This window comes from Emys orbicularis, chromosome 5 (genome assembly GCF_028017835.1).
Source record: "Emys orbicularis isolate rEmyOrb1 chromosome 5, rEmyOrb1.hap1, whole genome shotgun sequence".
NCBI lineage: Eukaryota > Metazoa > Chordata > Testudines > Emydidae > Emys > Emys orbicularis.
This window is the reverse complement of record NC_088687.1, coordinates 75,536,352-75,556,469: the sequence shown is the minus strand read 5'-3', so window position 1 is coordinate 75,556,469 and position 20,118 is coordinate 75,536,352. Positions and strand designations below refer to the sequence as shown.

Here is a 20,118-nt window from a genome sequence, read left to right as displayed (position 1 = left end):
ACTGGTGCGCATTTCCAGTAAGTCTCCTGCCTTCTGTGTTTATGTTATGACATTTCTGTTAGTAATTATTTTTATTTTAATTTTGTGTCATTTCTAACATAAGCCAGAACTTTTTCTCTTCAAGTTTTGTACACAATGCTCTCTTTTTGATAAGATGTTCTTTCCTATCCTCTTTTAGATTTTCTTCTCAAATGTTTATAGTGCTCTATCAAAAGTTTTCCAATATTTCTCCCTTGTCCCTGTCTTACTTTATTTGTTTGTGTGAAATTTAGTTTGAAAGGAGATCAGAGAGAGCAGGAGGGGTTTGTAATAAGAGAATGACCAAGTGACCTAAAGGCTGATTATGTGTCATTAACTGGAGACTTGGTGTATCCAAATTACCAAAAAGGACGTCACTCAACTAGATCAATTACATGTAGATACATATATAGGAATTGTGGTGGTTGCAGCTAAACACACTGATGCTTCTGAACAAGTGTGTTACACAACATTTGCTGTAGGCAGCTGCTTTCAACCACAAGTCTTTGTATTTGAATAATTAGTGGGCAAGTCATAGCACAATATGTTACAGCAGGTAGATGAACCGAGTGGCACAGAAAGTACGACATTAACATTTTGGCAGTTTGGGCAAAATTACAGTTAATTGTCGAAGCTGCAGTGGGATATTTTTAGGTCAAGTAGGGTTGCTTTTTATCTCTGAACACTGCTTAAAACCAAACCTAAATTGAGGGTCTCCTTTAATATTGACAATAAAAGTGCTTATTTTTTGTTAGCATTCAACCAAAGTAATGCCAAGCTAATCTTTGTTTCCCGCAAGCACGTAAACCTAATGTTATCAGGAAAATATTTATTGATCAAAATACAATTCCTTTGCCCAAACAATCCTATCAGAACTGATTTTAAAAGCAGCTTCAAAACACAGTTCCCCCAGGAATGCAAACATTAAACGAGGGGAAACTATGTGAACACCACAAACTCAATAAGAAATATTGTCTGTTCAATAGAGTATTTTATGAAGGCTTTATTATTCTTCTGGGGATCACTGGGTTTCTTACATTCTTTTAAGTGGCATCAATACAACTCTGTATCCTTCGTCCCAAATAGAAGCAATCTTTGAATAATTACTCACACATGCAGGGGTAAAATTGGTGTGTTTGTGGGTTTACTGCACATCATTTAAACTTACAAAGTGAACGCTATCTTGTTGGGGTTTATATACGCGTATGTATAAAATACACACTTAATGGCACAGATTATCATGCCTTAAATATTTGCACCCTTCAGTATTGATAATAGTAACGAACACCAGGGTTCCTATACGTCCATCCACAGCAATTAAAGCAGACTTGCAGGGCCAAATTCTGCCCTTTGCTAGACCCGTTGAAATCAATGATGTGGCTGCATGAGTGTAACTGAGTGCAACTAAAGTGGCAAGAGTTATTTTCATTAACGCGAATTGACAGGTTTGACTTCAAATGATATTTCTCCAGCGTCCCTTCAAAACTCCATATTATTGCAGGGTTTCTATGTTGAGTTTAGTTTATGGACTTCTAACTGGAGGTTTAGTAGTATGTAGATTGCCATCCATAGGGCACTTGGTACTTAGACACTTCAAAATACATTTGAGAATTATCTCTCTTTCTAATATATTTGGTCTCAGGTCAATGACATTATGCACTCTATAAATTTGAACACATCTAAACTTTTCAAACAATTCACGGGGAGACAGTGCTTGCTGTGAGGTAGTTAGGGCACAAACAAGGATAAGGGGAACCCTGGCTCCTCCCATGAGGTGAAGGGGTCAAACCAGAGTTGGCTTGTAAAGGCCTCCGTTTTTAACCACCCACAAAAAAGCTCCATCTTTCTGCTCCTCTGCTCCGAGCCAGGTACTGTAGTTAGAAGAAGCTGGGGGTACCTGATCTAAACATTTCCAGCCACGGGCCAGATTTTAATTCCGCATTCAAAAAGCCAAGATTCTGTGTTCCATAATATTTTGGAGGGATAAGGTAAAGGAGAACTTAAACACTAAAATTGTGTATTTTGTTTAGATTACTTAGAAACTAATTAGGAACAACGTGTATTACTATCTTCTAAGCAAGATCATTCTAAAATCAGAATAGAAAAATTCATAAGCTTATTCATGAAAGATGCTAGAGATACCTCTTGGGCCCGATCCTGCAAATCCTTACTTACATGAGCTGTTGTTACTCAAGACAATTGTCCCATTGAGTAAGGGTAACTATTTCCTTGAGTAAAAATTACCCGTGCTAGTAAGGCTTTTCAGAATAGGGTTATCCAGCCAATGTACACCATGGATTATTATTTTTTAAGTTATTAAACTAATGTTGAGAATTGGACAATGCTGGATGAATTTGGTTCTTTAGGGAAGACATTTGTATGCGAAATTCTTTAATTTACCAGGTATTATACTATATTTCAGTTTTCAAAGCTATAGATTCCATTGATTCTTTGCTTTATATTTTAATCTACTCTCCCCCCCCCCCCCCCCAGGAGCTTTTGTGTGTTTGATGGTTTGTTAAATTCACCTCTCTATTTTAAAAATAATGTAAAATAGGGTTTAGAAAAGGACAACACTTATTAGGAGGTCATTCTCCTAAAACATAAAACATGCGGTTCTATTGCTCTGGCCTGTTTAATTTCATTAAACCCTTATGGCCTGTTTACTTTTATTTATCTTGGGTAAACAGAAGAAAATAAATATATGAAAAGATCAGTATTTTTCACAAAACCATGAGCTATCTACTCTTTTTTAAATATTTAGTTTAATTCTGACTGCTTTCAAAAATAGCACACACGACCAAGCTGAAAAATGTTTTTCCAACCGCTATCATGCACTTTGAATCTTTTCGCGGGGAGGGGGGGGAAGACAAGTAAGATGCAAAATAAATGTTTGAGCTGCTCTCTGGCTGTTTGGGAGAAGAAAGGGGGAACGTATAGCGTGTGTGCACATATGATGAACTACAATGACAACCACTGGGACCGAAAAACAATTGTGATGCTTTGCTTCTTTGGGCTGTGTCTTGTAAAGCAGATAGCTATACACTTCATATTGCACTCAGGGAAGGTGAAGACGCTGCTGCTGAATTGCGCCCTCCGTAGGATTCCTCTGCTGGCACAGATCATCCGCTGAGCTTTACATGACAAAATGCCATGTACTCAGTTCCAGTATATTATTAAGAGACTTTTCTCGTCTCTTGCTCTTCTTGCTCATCCGGTTCGAAGAGACTTAACCGGTGGATGCAGAAGCCTAACTTATTGCATTATTCCTGAAATACAATAAGAGACGGAAAGCATGTGAAAAGTCAAAGCCATGCTCAGCTTTGTATGCACCAAGATATTTTACTTACAGTGAGCTAGTACATATCCGTCTGTTTATAATTTAGATAAAGATGCCCGCCTGACTTGCGACCATTTTAGCAGTTAAATCAGTGACACATCAGGAAAGACGAATTTTAAAAACAAAGTCTTACTTTTTAAAAAAACAATGCAGTGTATCACTTATGTTTATGATAGGAAACGTACTGAGCTAAGAAATCTTTTTTTAAAATCAATTTTAGCTGCAGACATTTCATATGCGCTGGTCAGAAAGAAAAAGAATATTGCAAATCAAACTATTATAGGTGGGTTTGCATAAGTACTTACATTTGAGAACACACATGCTGCATTTGCTCTCAAACAGACTTTATAACTTGTATATAAAGAAGTACTGGAAATTTGTATTTAAAATCCAGTTCCGCGCTTAACTTTAGCAAGTCTTTTATATAGAAATAATGAAGGAACAATGATGTTAGCTTTGTGGACTGATTTTCAGATCAGTATCTCGAGTATATTTTATTACTTTTTCTCTGCCTCGTGTTTTCCGTTTCTTTCATCACTTGAGATGTTATCGGGACAATAGTAGCGGTTCACCAGAAACTTTCACAATTACAACGCATCCAGAATTATATTGAAAAGCTCCTAGGGCATTGCAATTAAGCACAATTTAACGGGGGGGGGGGGAGAGAGAGAGAGATTTAGAAACAAATATACCCATTTGTTCTCTGCAGGGCTCTATCCTCCTTATAAACCAAAAATATTTAACCCAAAAGTAGCAAAACGTTAAAGAAAATCACTAGACTGGATCACTGCAACATTCAAACAGTATTTTTAATCTATCTGCTTCGACATTGGCATGTTATACACAGTCATTTTTCACGTGTAAAATGCCAGTATTGTACATACATTATTTCCTTCAAATACTGAAAATTTGAGCCCACCATTTTCAGTATCCTGCCTTTAAATATAAAAACGTTTTAAACACTTGAATAAAATTGCATATACAGTTTTACACCCAGATACATATCCATGCATATACTTATATTTATATCAACTATGCATTTAATTTGTATCGTGATCTGTACATATTTGGTTAAACTCTATATTCCTCTATTGGACAACATATGTATGTATTGGGATACATTGTTCCGTGAGTTTTCACACCACAACAATCCTCTCTTTGTCTCAATTGGCCTTTTCTCCTGCCTGTGTCAATGCAAATTTTAACTCGAAAGAGAAGTTCTTGATTCATTATTGTAGAGCAGAAACAAGCTAAACAAACTGAGCATGGTGCCAACAAACGTAAATATCGCACTCTTCTTCTTTATATTCCTTATCGTTTCTTTGCGTGCAAATATATTGCATTATTGCCATAGTGAAAACTAGAAAGCAGCCCTTGAATACGCTGTTGTAATGTAATAGCTCTTATTTAGCTCCGCTTTTACTCCTCGGAATAATAATACACAGGAAGAAGCATTTGTTTGTTGTTTTCTCCCACAGTGCATACTCTCTATTGCTTAACCAAATATATCTTAATCTTCAGGGTATCATACTGAGCAATTGGATTTGAGTTTCTTCTCGGCTCCTTGCAAACTCCTGCATCTCTATCTCTCTTTCTTAATTTACGACCCACCAGCTCCCGTTGACACAGTTTTCCACACTGACTATTTTGTAGTATTGCATTCTAATATACACCGAAGCACTCTATCCGGTAGCCAAGACACCTAGGGTGAGTATTTGATATTTCACAGCTATTTAGTAATATTCTGCTCCATTTGAAGATGACAGCAATTTATTGGCGCAAGTCTCGCCCCCAAGTTACCAGTTTCCCTGTGAATTACAACCTGAGATTCATTTTCCTGTTATAATGTGTTCAAGATTACAAAACCAAAATAGCTAAATATCTACTAGATTTCCTCCGGGCCTGACTGTTAAACAAAACTTTAACTATTCCCTTTCGATAACTAAACCTGCTTTCCACAGATGCCTGTTGTTGTTTTTTATTGGTGAGGGAGGACTGCAGAGAGATATTTATATATTTGTTAATAAAAGCTAGAAAATAAGCTCAGAACATGCTGTAAAAAATATTCGGTTACTTACCAATCAGGCTAGTTAAACAAGCATGCAACTGATTTCAGGCATATAACTGGTTCGGATGAATAGATGTCGTGGTATGTACATTAATTTAGCAAGCTGGAAGAGAATCGTTTGATTTGTTTTTATTGTTCTTATTTAAAAGCAACTCATTCTTTGAAAACCATCTCCCTGACCATATTGTTTGCTTATTTTAGAAGTCAGATGCTATAAAGTCAGATCCAATAGTTTTGTACTTGAAACTCATGTCTACTGAGTATCCATAATAACTGCATTTCTCTCTGCATGAAAACGTATTGCTAGTGAGCTCTTTGTGTGCATTAACTAGCAATAAGCTAAAGTGTTTCTGGTGTATGTATATCACCATTGGTTAATCGGCAAGTGCCTCCTGAAGCTGTTTTTATGTTTTCCTCTGCTAGTTCCACACAAAGCACTTTGTAAAGCAATAACTGAACTGACCGAGCCGCTATTTTTTTCCATCAAAATTCTCGGCGACATACTGTACCTGGGTTGAAATGATCCAATATTTTGTTTTAATGAGTTTATTTAAAAAGAAGATTTTGCCGAACAGCATCTGCTAAACACTTGCATTAACCTCTGCCTCCATGATAAAAGTTTTTTCCTCCCTTGTTTTAATTATATTAGGGATATGACGGGGCAGCCAATCCTAAAAGAGGAGCTCGGCAATTAGCAACGCGAACATCAAAAAGTTTTATTGCAGAGCGCCGAGGGCCCCGCCCCTGCCGCGCGGGATTGGCGGAGGAAGCCTCTGACGACATATATTAACACGAGCTGCCCGAAAGATGTAGCTGTACATGGAGATCGTGCTGGGAAATTGTGCCAGTGCCCCGCGCAGCACCAAGCCTGGGGGAATCGCCGCCGCCACCTTCCTCCTCTGCATAGCCACCAGCCGGGGCAGGAGACGAGCTGCTTGCGGGACAGCGGGCTGCCCGGTGCCCGAGCCCCCGAGCGAGGAGGAGAGGGGCAGGCCAGGGGAATGGATGCGCTCGGCTCCCAGTGAGCAGCCTCCGGCCGAGGGGGAGAGGAACGTTACCAGAGCCTTTCATGCCCAAAGCCAGCGCCGGAGCACGACAGCGCGGGGGCGCTGCTGGAGGCCAGGCGGGTGCCTGTCACACCCCCCCGCGGCGGTGAAGGCAGAGCCGGGGGCCGCGGCGCTGAGGAGGCAACGCGGGGTTCGAGCCATTTTGTCGGCGCGCCGAAGCGCCAGGCCCCGCGCGGAGGAGACACACCGCATGAGCGGCCGGGGGGGCCCTGCGCCTGCCGCCCGGGGATCGGGGAGCGCGCTGGCTCTGAGCGGGACTCTGCAGCGCCCTATGGGGAGCCGGCGGCCGGAGAGGCGCTGAGAAGAGGCGGGGGAGCGGCCGCGGCGAAGGGCGGGTTCAGGCAGCGGGCCGGGAGGGGGGAGGCTTGGTCCCGGGGCGGGGGTGGGGTGCGCGAGGGCTCGGGGATGAGTTTGGTGGGGGGCTTTCCCCACCACCCCGTGGTGCACCATGAGGGCTACCCCTTCGCCGCAGCCGCCGCCGCCAGCCGCTGCGGCCACGAGGAGAACCCCTACTTCCACGGCTGGCTCATCAGTAGCCACCCGGAGATGTCGCCCCCCGACTACAGCATGGCCCTGTCCTACAGCCCCGAGTACGCCAGCGGCGCGCCAGGCATCGACCACTCCCACTACGGCGGGGGGCCGCCGGGCAGCGGGCCGCCCGGGCTCGGGGGGCCGCGGCCGGTGAAGCGCCGGGGCACGGCTAACCGCAAGGAGAGGCGCAGGACTCAGAGCATCAACAGCGCCTTCGCCGAGCTGCGGGAGTGCATCCCCAACGTGCCTGCCGACACCAAGCTGTCCAAGATCAAAACCCTCCGCCTGGCCACCAGCTACATCGCCTACCTCATGGACCTGCTAGCCAAGGACGATCAGAACGGGGAGGCGGAGGCCTTCAAGGCAGAGATCAAGAAGACAGACGTGAAGGAGGAGAAGAGGAAGAAAGAGCTGGTCAGTACATCCACAGGGGGAGGCTGTTGTTGTTTGCGAGGGATTACTCTGGTCTCGTCCTTTCTTCCGGATGTGTTGGGCACATCTGGCTTGGGGAGAGGCTGCTTGGTCAGCCAGGCTCCATTCCAGATCCCACAGAATGTATCCCAAATTAAATACATCATGCTATTACACTGCACACACATACACACCCAATATACTAGCGCTGAGTGTAGGAAAGTTGATGTAGGTAACATATACTGTGTGCCTTAGTTAATGGATATGAATGAATGTTTACGGGGTTTCCGTGTATGATATATGGTGTGTACAAGGACGCGTACCTGTAATCTGTATTAATGGATGTACCCATAATCATATATGTTATCACTGATAAAGGGAAGTGAAGACTTAATTCACTTCGGTGCAGGAGCTGTTCCAAGTGACCAGGGGTGATTTTAAAATTTAAATGTATTTGGGATGGGAAAGTGGCATCTGCTGTGTGATAGAATTGATATGGCTTGCAGCAAAATCGGATGTAGGGTCAGATTATAATAGTTAAACCATTCCTTGCAGCTGCACACGATTGTCTTAATCATAAATTATAGTGTTGTATACTTTATTTTACATTAGCATCCCTTCAGTATCTCCTCTACTCCATTCCCCCCACAGTGTTATTTGAATTACAATTTCTAATAATAATTCTGTCCTGTCCACAAGCAACCTTTTATAACCCAGAAGCACCCTGCAATCTGTTCAAATAAAAGAAACTCTGCTCATAGGGAAGGCATGTACCACTTGAATTTAACTCCAGCACAGTTTTAAATCCTTGACAAATAATGCACAGCCCCACCGTTTCACTGTAGATTATTCTTGATTGTGATTTATGCTTTTTTTGTTGTTTTTTTGTTTTTGTTTATTGTTTTTTTCTTTTTCTTTTAATTTAAGGCGAAGTAACTTTTTATGTGGATGTTAACTCTTGGGGTAGGCCTAATGGTTTACTCAGGCAAAATTCCCACTGATTTCAATAGGGATTTGACCTCAATGAACACAACAGGATCGGGCCTTATATGAATGGATGTGCACTTCTCATAATATATTCACAATGCTGTTATTTAGTGGTATGCTGACATTAGCGAGAATGTTCATCATTGACCTACTTGTAATTCGGGTCTTCTTATAAGTTAATGTTCCACTGAAACCTCGAGTGTGTGTGTATACCATATGATATATAAATGTAATTTATATTTGAAATAAAATATGCACTCATGAGATCTGATCGGGGAGGGCCGCTTAACCCTGAAGACGCCCACAATGAAAAGCAGGCTGTGATTATTCTCACTGTTACTGTAGGTGGCTTTTTAACCCGAAGAAGCTTTGTTTACGTTTGGATATGAGCCGCGCTTGCCACAATCGCGATCGGTGCAAACTAACAGCACAGTCGCTATTTTGCAAAGAATGAAACATATAAACCGGTGTGTGGGTTTTTTTAAAAGTACCCGCAGCTTTCTACGAAAAGCCCGTAAACGGGCATTTGTTTGTCAAGTTTTCTAGCCGAAAGTCATGTAGCTTGGAGGCCTCTGCAGGAGGCTGCATAGATCTTTGTAGATTTCTATCGCCAGCTTTAGATTTCTCTCTTCTGGGGGGGAAGAAGACAAGGAGTGGGTGGCGGAGGTTGCGTAAAAGGTAAAGGAATATAATTTCTAAACTTCTGCTTTGTTTCTCTCTTTTTTTTCTTTTTTCTTTGCACGCTGTCTTCCCAGAATGAAATATTGAAAAGCACAGTTAGCAGCAACGATAAGAAAACCAAAGGGAGGACTGGCTGGCCGCAACATGTCTGGGCTTTGGAGCTCAAGCAGTGAGTGCTGCAAGACTGAAGAACTCAAGGAAATCTCCTAGACTCATTAGAGAGATTTGATCTGAGGGGACTTTTTGTATTTGGAATCATCCAGTTTATTTATGTGCAATTTCTCCCCCACCCCCCAAAATGTGGATATTCGAAGAAAAGCATTCCATATTTTAATATGAAGAGGAAACTCCAGCTTGGTAAGGGGTAATGTCGTCTCAATAGTTTCGTGAATGTTATTTCTCTGTTTGTATAGAACGCACGGGAAAAATAGAAAAGAAAGGGGGGAAAGACTCCCTGGCATTAGCGTGTATGTGAAGTGTATCTTTAATACATGGCCTTTTGGATATAAATATTCATGGGATTATAAAATTATATTTCAACAGAAACAGTTGCACCAATGTTTCAGTTGGCTTGGTATTTACTATGGTAATTTTGTTGTCTTCGTTCAGTATTTGAAAATGTTTTCAGCAGCTATTTGTTATGTGCACTTCCGTCCTTAAGGGGGGGAAAAGTGGAGTTTAATTAATATTGAAGGTGTAAACGTTGTAAGTATTCAATAAACCACTGTGTGTGTTTTTTACAAAAAAAATCTTTTTATGTTTTATACCTCAAATGTTTTTAAATAACAACGTTGTTATAGTTTTCATAATATTTAAGATATTCGGAAGTAAACTAAATTATAAAGATTGCCTCTAAGTTTATTTTAAGCAAGTCATCGAGTGAAAGGGGGGGGGAAAGGATCTCACCAGCTGTGCGCGTTAAAGGGGAAAAATACAGTTACGCTACATATAAATTCCTTGTGGTACTGTTTTCCAGGCATGAGATTTAATGCTAACGGGAAATGGACATAGGTACAAACCTTGATCAAATCAGAATTACTGATATGCATGTTTTCCTAAGAAAGACAACATTCCTACATTAATAAGAGCTCTTGAAACACGAGTCACTTGAAATATAATTTTAGGAGTTTGGATATTAAAATTGTAATTTAAAAGTGTGCGTGAGGGAGAGAGAAGTGTTGTGAATTGATTAAATCTTTCTTGGCGCTTATTTCCTGCAACCAGAGCTAGTTATTTGTTTTCCCGAGGTGACTGCACGGGAAGCCCGGAACGAGAAAGATGTTGTATAGGGTTATTTAGAGAAGACTCTAACTTTGATTCCAGCCACCTCAATGGGCTAGGACTGAGAGTCCGCAAAGGAAGCTTAGAGCTTTGCTATAAGTGATTATGTAACAGGTAATTTTACCTCAAGTAAGAAATAGTGAACAAGGCAAGGGATTTGGGAGAGAAAAACAAGATTTACAATGAGATGCAGTGAACTTAATATTAACTTTGTGGTTCCCAACATTCTCTTGGGCCGCACGTTTCCAATCTGCCACAGTGAGCACATCTTTTTTTATCCTCTCCTGTCTCCAGGCTAGCAACTGCCTGCGATTTGCCCCTTTACTTTTAATATGTAAAATTGCTTCCCTCAATCCCATCTTCCATCCTTTGTATCTGAACAGTTAAAAACTACCATCTTTGTCCATCACCACTCCTCGAAATTTACTATTCACCTTGCCAGTCCAACCAAAGCAAATGTTGAGTGTATTGCAGCGTTCTGAGGACTGGACACCTCCTACTGTATTTACACCTAGAAATCCAGCCTTGTAAACTGCTAAACTTTTAAACAAGCGGTTTACCTAAGGAAGCTTTCAGGGATTATGGAAAATGGTTTCTATCTGTACTATAAACCTCAGTTTAATATTTTTGTGGCCTCAGGATTCTTGCACGAATGTAACCTAAATCAATCTGGCTCTCTTACAAGGTTCAGGGGGTATATACCTACTCTCCTTCCTTTATGGTAGTGCCTAATTAAGTGGCTTGTGGCCAGCTCTGACAATAAGAGTAGGTAGATTTGCAATTGCCCATAAAAAGATAAGAGAGCCCTTACACCGTTTGCCAGTCTCTCTGACAATAGGAAGGTTGAAGGGTTAGAACAACTAAGCAAAAGTGATGTGCCCTTTCTCCCTTCGGGTCAGGCAGCCTGGGTTTGTGTTTGGGCGTAGGGTTATGTTTACAGACACTTGCCTTTGTTTATAACACTTCGAGAGAAGAGTCTCCCTTTTGTTTTCTTTTCCTTCCCTGCTAGCTTCCCAGTTGATAGTGGAAGATCTCCCCCTGCTCCATTTGTGTTTGATGTTGCTAATGTTGCCAAGGTAGGTTAAAGGCTCCAATGGTGCAGCTATTACAATGGGAGCCATATCGAGATGCTACTAATTACAACTCCAGATTAGAGAAGTATTAACCGGTAACTGTTTGTCTGCAAATACCCGGTTGTTTTATCGATCAACTGAATCCTCATACCATTGGCTGTGTGTTTAATACACGCGTTTAATTTGTGATCTTTAAGCACAAGCCAATCATTTAGAAACACGGAGCTACGGAAGTCTTGCTGCATTAGGCACTAGTGAAAATACTCTTTAAAACTGCTTTTTCGTTGTGGTCTGTCCTTTTCCTCAATCAGGAAAACAGCTTCCTTTTACTTCCAGCGCCATGCAGGGCTGTAATCTGTATCTGGCTACATGATAGCCCGACGATCCAATGCGTCTCTGGCAGATTCAGGATGCCATTGTGAAGATAGTAGCCTTTTTGGCGTTTATACACGAAAAATGAACTCTCCCTTTGCATTTCATTTCTCAAACTGGCTGCACCCTTGGACCCGCTAAAAGGGATCTATTTTAATTGCTTGGTAATGAGGATGTTGCCATTTTCTCAGGAGCAATCATTCCTGGAGCTAAATCACAAGAGCCCTAGACAGGCCGGAGCCGACAAAAATGTAGGTTTTGACGTTAAAAGCTAAATGGGGAAGCAGGGCGGTGGAAGGTAAATTGATGGTAGATTGGGATGTCAGTGTGCCTTGGCCCCACATCTCCTAAAGGAGCTGTGTGGCTGATAACATTCTGAATGGTGAACCAGAAGCTTTTCCACAGCCGTACGGCCAGCTCTCTGGGAAAGAGTTTTAAAAGAAACTGTATCTAGGTTCTTAAGGTCATTACTAAACATATTTACCTCCTCATATATTCCATGTCTGCCCTCCTTGATAACTACTCAGTGACACAGACTGTTCGCTGATACAAAGGCACTTATGAACAGATGGTACTGGGAAAATATCAGTGTACTCTTGCTAGTTAATAATTGCTAGGCCTTTCCATATTATTCTACAGGTAATCTGAGAGGAAAAGTTAAGAATGAGGAACAGAGGTGTAAAGCCAAACTGTATAATTATAATTATACAAACTAAAAGTTTTATGAACATTTTCAGTATTTATACAATATTTTAAGTACCTCACCGGTCATTTTAGATAATACCTCTACGTTGGTTGTTTTGGGAAAAGATTTCACAATGTTATCTGTGTCCTCTGCCTCAAAAACAACCTTCGTTTTTTTCTTTTGAGCAACAAAAATACCTTACTTTAAAATTACGTCCTATAAACCCTTAATCACCCAATAGTCCTAATGAATTCAGTAGGACTACTGGAGAGAGAAGAATTACTCACGTGAGTAAGAGTTTGTAAAATCTGGAGGCGAGCAAAGGGAGACGACTTTAATGTAAAATAACATGGAAATATACCACTAATGATTCTTAAAATTAAATGTAAAAGGTCGTGTTTAAGCTAGAAACTCTAATGAGTAGTTTTGAGATATTTATGGGGAAGATTCTGCTCTCAATTACGTTGGTGTTAATCCATAGTGTAAATTAGGTGGAATTACTCCAGATTTAGGAATCCGGATCCTGATTTCGCTGAAGTCAATAGCAAAACTTTCATTGACTTCGGTAGGGTCGATCGGGCCCTTATGTGGGTGTAAGTGGGAGCAGAATTTGTCCTTACACTTTTCTTGTTACTCAGATAATAACAAATGAATGGGGGCTTGACACATTTTATATTTTTATTAAGAATAAGTTTCCTAAAAGCTTACGTATTACAGTGAAATTGTATTACAGTGAAATTGAAACAAGAGAATTTATGGCTGGTTCAAATGTAGGAATGGAAAATGTTTTCTGTTTTAACAGTATACGTATTAGTAGCATTAGTTTGGATTTATTGATAGATCATCTCTCTCACTCTCACTCTCTCTGCAGGGTAGCTTAGGTCTAGTATGTGATATAATTGTTCTTGAACGTTACCTTTAGGTAACATTTTTCATGTTTTTCAAAGCATTTGCACAATGTGGGGTGCAAAGCCTACGTTTTCTACTATTCAAATCACTTTGAAAAGTATGTAAACATGACATCACTGGGGTTATTCTGATGCAATAGTATTGAGTCTGGATATTAAAAAGGAAGCTCGTTGATTTTTAAATAGCAGAAATGGTAGTGGGAGTCTTCAGGTTTTATGCATCCCGGAATGATGAAGATAGTTGATACCGTTCTTTTGGAGCCATGGCTGTCATTTTTGGTTGTTTTATGAGCACTCCACGCTGTTGGATTTCCATATAATCTATGTTTTCCTGGGGGAAGAAGGAGGAGGAGAGAATATGAATAACCGATTTTTCACCTATCAGTTTACAGTGCCCCATCTCCGAGTAGATAATTATGGTTAATTTATCATTTTCAAAGATGGCGTCAAAGATAGGTGTAATGGGGCCTTTCCATAAAGGTTGTGGATACCCGTGGAACGACAGCTGAAATTTCCAGATGTAAATGGGAAAAGCACCAAGATTGCTGTTTCAGAGAACAAACATGAAGCACGAGCCCCACGATGACGCTGCACCATTTTAATGATATAAAATGTTATCTTTTGCGCCTGAAAACATATTTTAAATCCTTCTACCCTCAACCCTACCCAAAAAAAAGCCCTTCATTAAGTGATAGAAAGGAAACGAATCCCACATTTCTGCGACTGTAATCCACTCTGTAATAACTAGGGCTTATCATTTTTTGCAGGCTATGAAATATGTTCCCCTTCAAAACCAGCTCCAATCTTTTCCATTTCTAATTGGCCGATTACTGCTCAGCTGTTTCAGCTTGCACGGTATAATAGAGATTAAAGCGTAGTTGTTATCTGAATTATATATTCACATAAATTCTACAAAGCATTTAGATTCGAAAGGCCTGTTGCTTTCTGGGAAGTCTTTGTGGCCCTTCCCCCTACTTCCCCCAAACGCAGTATGATGTTTCCCCCCATTTTCCTCCAGAAATTTTGTTGCTTTGATGATCAGATTGTAGAGCACTGATTACAAATTTATTCTTAGGCACTATATACGTCTTTATATCTGCTATTAGAGACATCTGGGAGTGATTACAGCCCGCCCTCCCCCATTTCTGCTCCCTCTATCTTCCAGCAAGAGCCTAGAGACATGTTGACGTCAGATCAGACGGCTAGGAGCCATCCTGCTCTCGAGTTGGGTGCAATCATCGCCCTGCTTTCCAAACTCTATCTAAAGTCCAGTCCGCCCGCTGGAATGCGGATGCAATGGGACGGGATTTTTTTTAAAAAAAATCTTTACTTTTAGCTCGGAGGATTTTGCTTCTTGAGATTTCCAGTCAAGGTTGTTTGTTTACTTCTTGCCAACATCAGAAACAGGGAAATACACTAGTGCATTCCACGTTGCAAATGCCCTGCACGAGTGTTAGCGGTGGAGTCTTTCTCCGTTTGCATTTGATCAGAGCGCTGTCTTCCAAGGTAAATACGAGCTAGGCAGCTTTCCACCTTACGTATTGGCAGGAACAAATTAGTGAAGCAAAGTGCAACTTTTACGTTCCAGGAATCTGTGTCTCAGGCTCCCCACCTCCCACGCACAAAACCGCTATCCAACATGTAGTCCGATTTACAACCAGCCGGGCAAGCTGGAGCCTTTAGTAAAACAAAATGAGTTTCCTAGCTCAATGAACGCTAGCGCTGCTGGCAAAGAGATGACTTTGCACCTGTTATTAAATTCTAGTGAATCATATTTACTTCAGGGCAGTGAGAGTCTAATAATAATTAACAGCTTGCATGTTTGTGCATGGTTCAGCAGGATGCATGAGCACACGTTATGGGGATATTTTTATATTATTCTGTTGCATCATCATCATCATTATCATTTTACACATTAGGTGACATTTTCCGGGAGAATAAAGCAAAAAAAAAAAATCAATAAAATACAACTTTGGCATTTGGGGTCCACTTCCAATCCTTTAAAAGGCATTGTAAGAATACAGCCACTTGTGAAACTGTACATTTCAAGCGGCACTATTGTCATATATAGAGAGGGGGGATTAAAAAACTGTTGATCTTGTCTCTAAAGGCGAGAGATAATAGTGGCGTATTTGTCTGAAGGATTAAAGTCTCAGGGTAAAATAGTATCACCCAGCGAAAGAGCCCTATGTGCCCCTAAAAGGTTATGGGATCCCATTTCTAGCTTTGTTCCAGCAAAAAACACCACAAAGCTCTACCATCTATAATCTCAAAAGGAAAATGAACGTTTCCTTGTTAAATCAGTGAAAACGGTATGCTGCGCGTTTGGCTCCCTACCACCTCCATAAAGAAAACATGTAGCACTGGGGCTTGTACAAAAAAAAAAGTAAAAAAGAAATCTGACCAAAACTCTGAGTAAATCCCATGCCAGAGCTGTGCGAGAGAGCGCTGTAATTGTCACGGATAGTGTGCAAGGCAAAAGTTGTCTGATGCCTCCTGGGCCCTTCTCTTTGAGAAGCTGCATTATTTGGGTCAGAAACATCATCAGCTACATCATCAGAATGTGTGCATTCAGACCATGGGCCGAATCCTGCTAGCCCTACAGCTGCATATGGTCTCTCGCTGAAGTTAATGAGGGCTCCATGAATGGAATAAGGACGACAGCCATGGAGGAGGCGAAAAGGATTTGGCCCTATATGCTTGTCATGAAGAAAGAAAGATTCCAGAAGCGCTTACAATCAATAGAGAACTGGCGTTTAGGTTTGTTACCCTTAAATAATACAATCAGGAGTACGTTTCTGAGACCAGCAATGGTATATTAGTGAAACAATGGAGCTCAGTAAGTCTGTATTTCGAACCTGTTTATTTGTTAATCACGAATGGCGTGGAAAGGAGAATTCTCTCTGGGTGTGTTGCAGCCCAAAGTATTTGAAAAATGGACAGCGATATTTTAATGTATAGCAGAAGACTCTCTTTCCGTCCACGTATATTGAATAAACATGTGGAGATTACAGAGCCGTTGAGTCTCCTATAGGGGCTCTATTTATATGCCATATGTTGCTATTGGCTAACAGAGCTGCGTATGTTGAATACAAAACAGTATATACACGCAAACTAATAGAAGTTTAAAAATGGGTCTAAAAGACAAAGAAACAACTATAATAAAATACAGGAGGAGAAAGAGCTTTAAAAATAAAACATCATTCAAAAACAAGCCAGCATCAGGTTTGTTTAGTCTGTTGAAACAAACATATTCCAAATGGCCTGATCTTCTTACGGGGAACTCAATACCTGAGCAAAGATTGAATAGTGGGGCCAGAGAAAGAGAGCAACCCGAGTGGCCGTTTAGCCGAATTAAACCCGTAGTGGGTTCAGTCAGTGCAGTGTATGAAAAGGAGCTTTTCAAAAACAGAAATCGAGAACTGGAAGGTAGGGGCGGGCGTAGCTGCGCTTGTGTTGTTGTGCCGGGTGAATGTTAGGCTAGCAAAAGGCCTGGCCTTGACTGTCCTTCATACGTTTCTAAAATCTGGTTTTCATAGAGGCGCTCAGTAATTGCTTAAAGCCGTAACTGTCTCTGAAATTATTCATTAAAGTCATTCTGAGGAATCTCACAAAGCCAATTCTTACATTTATGGCCTTTGCATGATCAAGATATGACATCACCCTTCATCCCTTATTATTACTGTTATTATTTCTTTATTTTATTAAATTGCCACGGAAGGGTGTTTTTTTATAATTAGTCCAGGTATATTTCCCCCTTTTGGCGAAGGAGCGTGATGCAGGTCCACCAGACACCCTTTGATTGAGGAGGGTATTTTTGGGAGTTGCAGTGTTGTGCAGAAGATCATGTCTGTGCCCTGTGGTGCTGTCAGCTGTGACAGATCCCAGATGCAGCCGCTACTGTATGGCAGATTGAGTTTCTCAGCAGAAAACTCTCTCCCTCCCTCCTAAACGTCTTCAAAAACCTTCTCCAGATACTGCAGGTCACTTCGGCTGAATCGGGAAAAGTTGAACAAAAGTTTTCCTTTCGCTTCTCTCTGGCTCTCTCTGCTAGGGAGCCTCCCTCTGGTCCCAGCCCTGGGTGCCAACTGTGGGCCTGCCAGGCTGTCCCCGGCCGCTTGTGACCACAACAAGCCCCGCTGCTCTGCTGATGGGAACAGAGGTTGGCAAGAAGGACAGAGAACCCGCAGGTAAGTGCAGAAGCTCTCCGGGCAGGGGCTGAGCTCCCTCTATCGCGGGAGGTGATTGTGTTCCTTCAACTGCCCTTCTTGCGCCTGTGATTCCCCGGGGATGCGCCAAACCTCACGGAGAAGGAGCCCCCTTCATTGCCAGTCATCCCGGCCTAAACCCGCCTCGAGTCTCTGCAGCGATTAGAGAGGCCGAGGAAGTCTGGCCTTGGGGGTCTACGGAGAGGGCGAGGGATTCCCCTGGGCTCCGGGTTCTGCGGTTAACCAGCGGTTCCTGGGGAAGCAGCAAAGGGGAGGTGGAAGGTGGTCCCGCCTAAGGGGAACAGGAATCCAGTTGATCCTAGCGTTGTCCCACGGGAGCCTGGGGAATCCGCTTCGGGGTGGATAGGGGACGGAACCCTGCGCACAGACCTCCACCCATCACGAGCAAATACCCCTAGCCCGCGTGTGAGCCGGCCCAGCAATCAACCAACCTTTAGCAGCAGTTCCTGTCCCTGACTCCCACAAAGCAGGCTCAGAAGAACTCTCAGGAATTTACACCTCTTCAAGCAGAAGGCGCCCTGCTCCCTTCATTCAGACTGAATCCGGACACACACGCTGAGACTAATCCAGATTAGTACTTTGTAACGTTGTTGGCTGGCTCAGTGTTACTCAGTGTGTGTAAGTAACAGACCGGGTGTAATTTCCACAATATTTGCAGATCAAACACAGAATTATACATTTAATTTAATGTCATGTAGCTCTCAACAGCACAGTCCTGTCCCGCCATGAGAAAATAATGACGCTCTTAGCGTTGCATTAGTTAGTTCTTAAAGCAAATACACATTTCAGTGCTTTACCTCGCAGTTCGTGGAATTATACTTTTTGTTTTGTTTTGTTTACTTTGCTTTTAAGGATGCTATTTGAATTACCGGGTAGGAAGCGCACATTTTCCCTCAGAATGGTGGGTAAACACTCCTCTTTCTCTTTGCGCAGTTGGTAGTTTTCTGTTCATGTTTCTGTTTGTTTTGTGAATCTTGCTCACTAGATTTTGATGGAGAGATTTAACCAAAAAAAGTGTGTGGGGGGGGGGGGTGAGCTAGCAACACGTGAGCTAAATACTGGAGTTAAAAATATCCCCAGCTCAGCTTCTTGGCAGGCAGTGAATGAGGAGGAGGCTGGTCGCTGTAATGTTGCTTCGGCAAATAACGAGTGTGGGTTTGCAAGGCTTCGCTGGGGATTTCATACCATTCTGTCCTGCAGCAAAGCGGGGCTTAGTGACTCCGCTTTTGAACCGTGCGTGATATTAGACCGGTTTGTAATTGAAGAGGTGAATCTTCAAGAAAACAAACTTTTTGTTGCTCTTTCTTGATTTCTAGATCCTTTAAATAAACAGGAGTGATCTTGGGCAAGACATATTATTCAGTGGTTCTATGCAGGCTGCAATATTTCAGTACATTTGTCTAACCTCCGCTCTGTCACTTTTTAAAATATAAATAAGTAAAACAAAGCAATCATAACCCATTCACAGAAAAATCAGATACCAAGCCTTTGATGTTTTCTAAGAACTCCTCTCCAACCTCTCACAAAAATATTTCATGGTTAAGGGGTTGCTTTATTGTTATTATTATTTCGGGGGGGGGGTCGCATGAACAAATATACACAGACACAAAGGTGCGGTCTTATATTTAATCTACTCGATACAAACCTAGTTTTGTGTCTGCAAAATCGGCGACACTTAAGCCAGGTTGTTCGTCTTTCTCCACATTATGCTACTTTTTATTTCATGATCCTCAATAGCTAACATACAAGTTGTGAAAAACTTTTCTTAAAAAGCACCTGAGCCCAGTTCTCCATAGTAGGGGCTTTTCCGCTGAAAAGTGCTTGGATGGAAGGAGTATATTTTTACTCATACACCTACCCCTGCTAAAAGGTTCCCACTAAATTCAGTTTCAGTCTTTCTTTCCCCTGGTGAATTGAAAGGCTTGATGTCAACCCCCCGCCAAACCTGCTTCCCTTTTTTTTTTTTTTTTTTTTTTTTAAGTTCTTGCCTTTAGCAGAAGTATAATTGTGACCCTGCCTGATCCATAGAGCCTCCTGTTGGGAGCAGTTAGCTGTGGTTGCATTAGGACTGAGGACCTCCCAAGTGGCTTTGGCCTGGGTGTCATAGGAAAGGACTCTGCACATTGTCCATTCGCTCTCATCAAAGTCCCAGGCACTATGGAGCCAGCAGTTCTGTTTGTCGACGTTTTGTGGCTTGGAAAAATAGTAAACAAATTTTTTCCCAAGCCATCCATCCAGCAGCACAGCGACCTTCCTAGGATCCAAAAACTTAACAAACTTTTTCATAACTTTAGGTATATGAAATGATTTACATTTCCGGCTGGTCTGTCAATGTGACCGTAATTTACAGTGTGATAAAAACACGTTTACAACAACAGATCATGTTCAAGTAGTACCTTACCAAGCAAAAGATTTTAAGAGTACACAGACAATGAATCTTTGTCATGCACTTTTGCAGTACACCTTT

General features: G+C 41.7%; 1 protein-coding gene across 1 annotated transcript; it reads left to right on the top strand.

Moving 5' to 3' along the window:
- Nucleotides 1-6,898: 6,898 nt before the first annotated feature.
- Nucleotides 6,899-9,276, top strand: HAND2 (heart and neural crest derivatives expressed 2). Its single transcript, XM_065405479.1, has 2 exons — nucleotides 6,899-7,438; nucleotides 9,178-9,276. The coding sequence occupies exons 1-2, from the start codon at nucleotides 6,899-6,901 to the stop codon at nucleotides 9,274-9,276; spliced, it is 639 nt and encodes a 212-aa protein (XP_065261551.1).
- The last annotated feature ends 10,842 nt before the right edge of the window (nucleotides 9,277-20,118 follow it).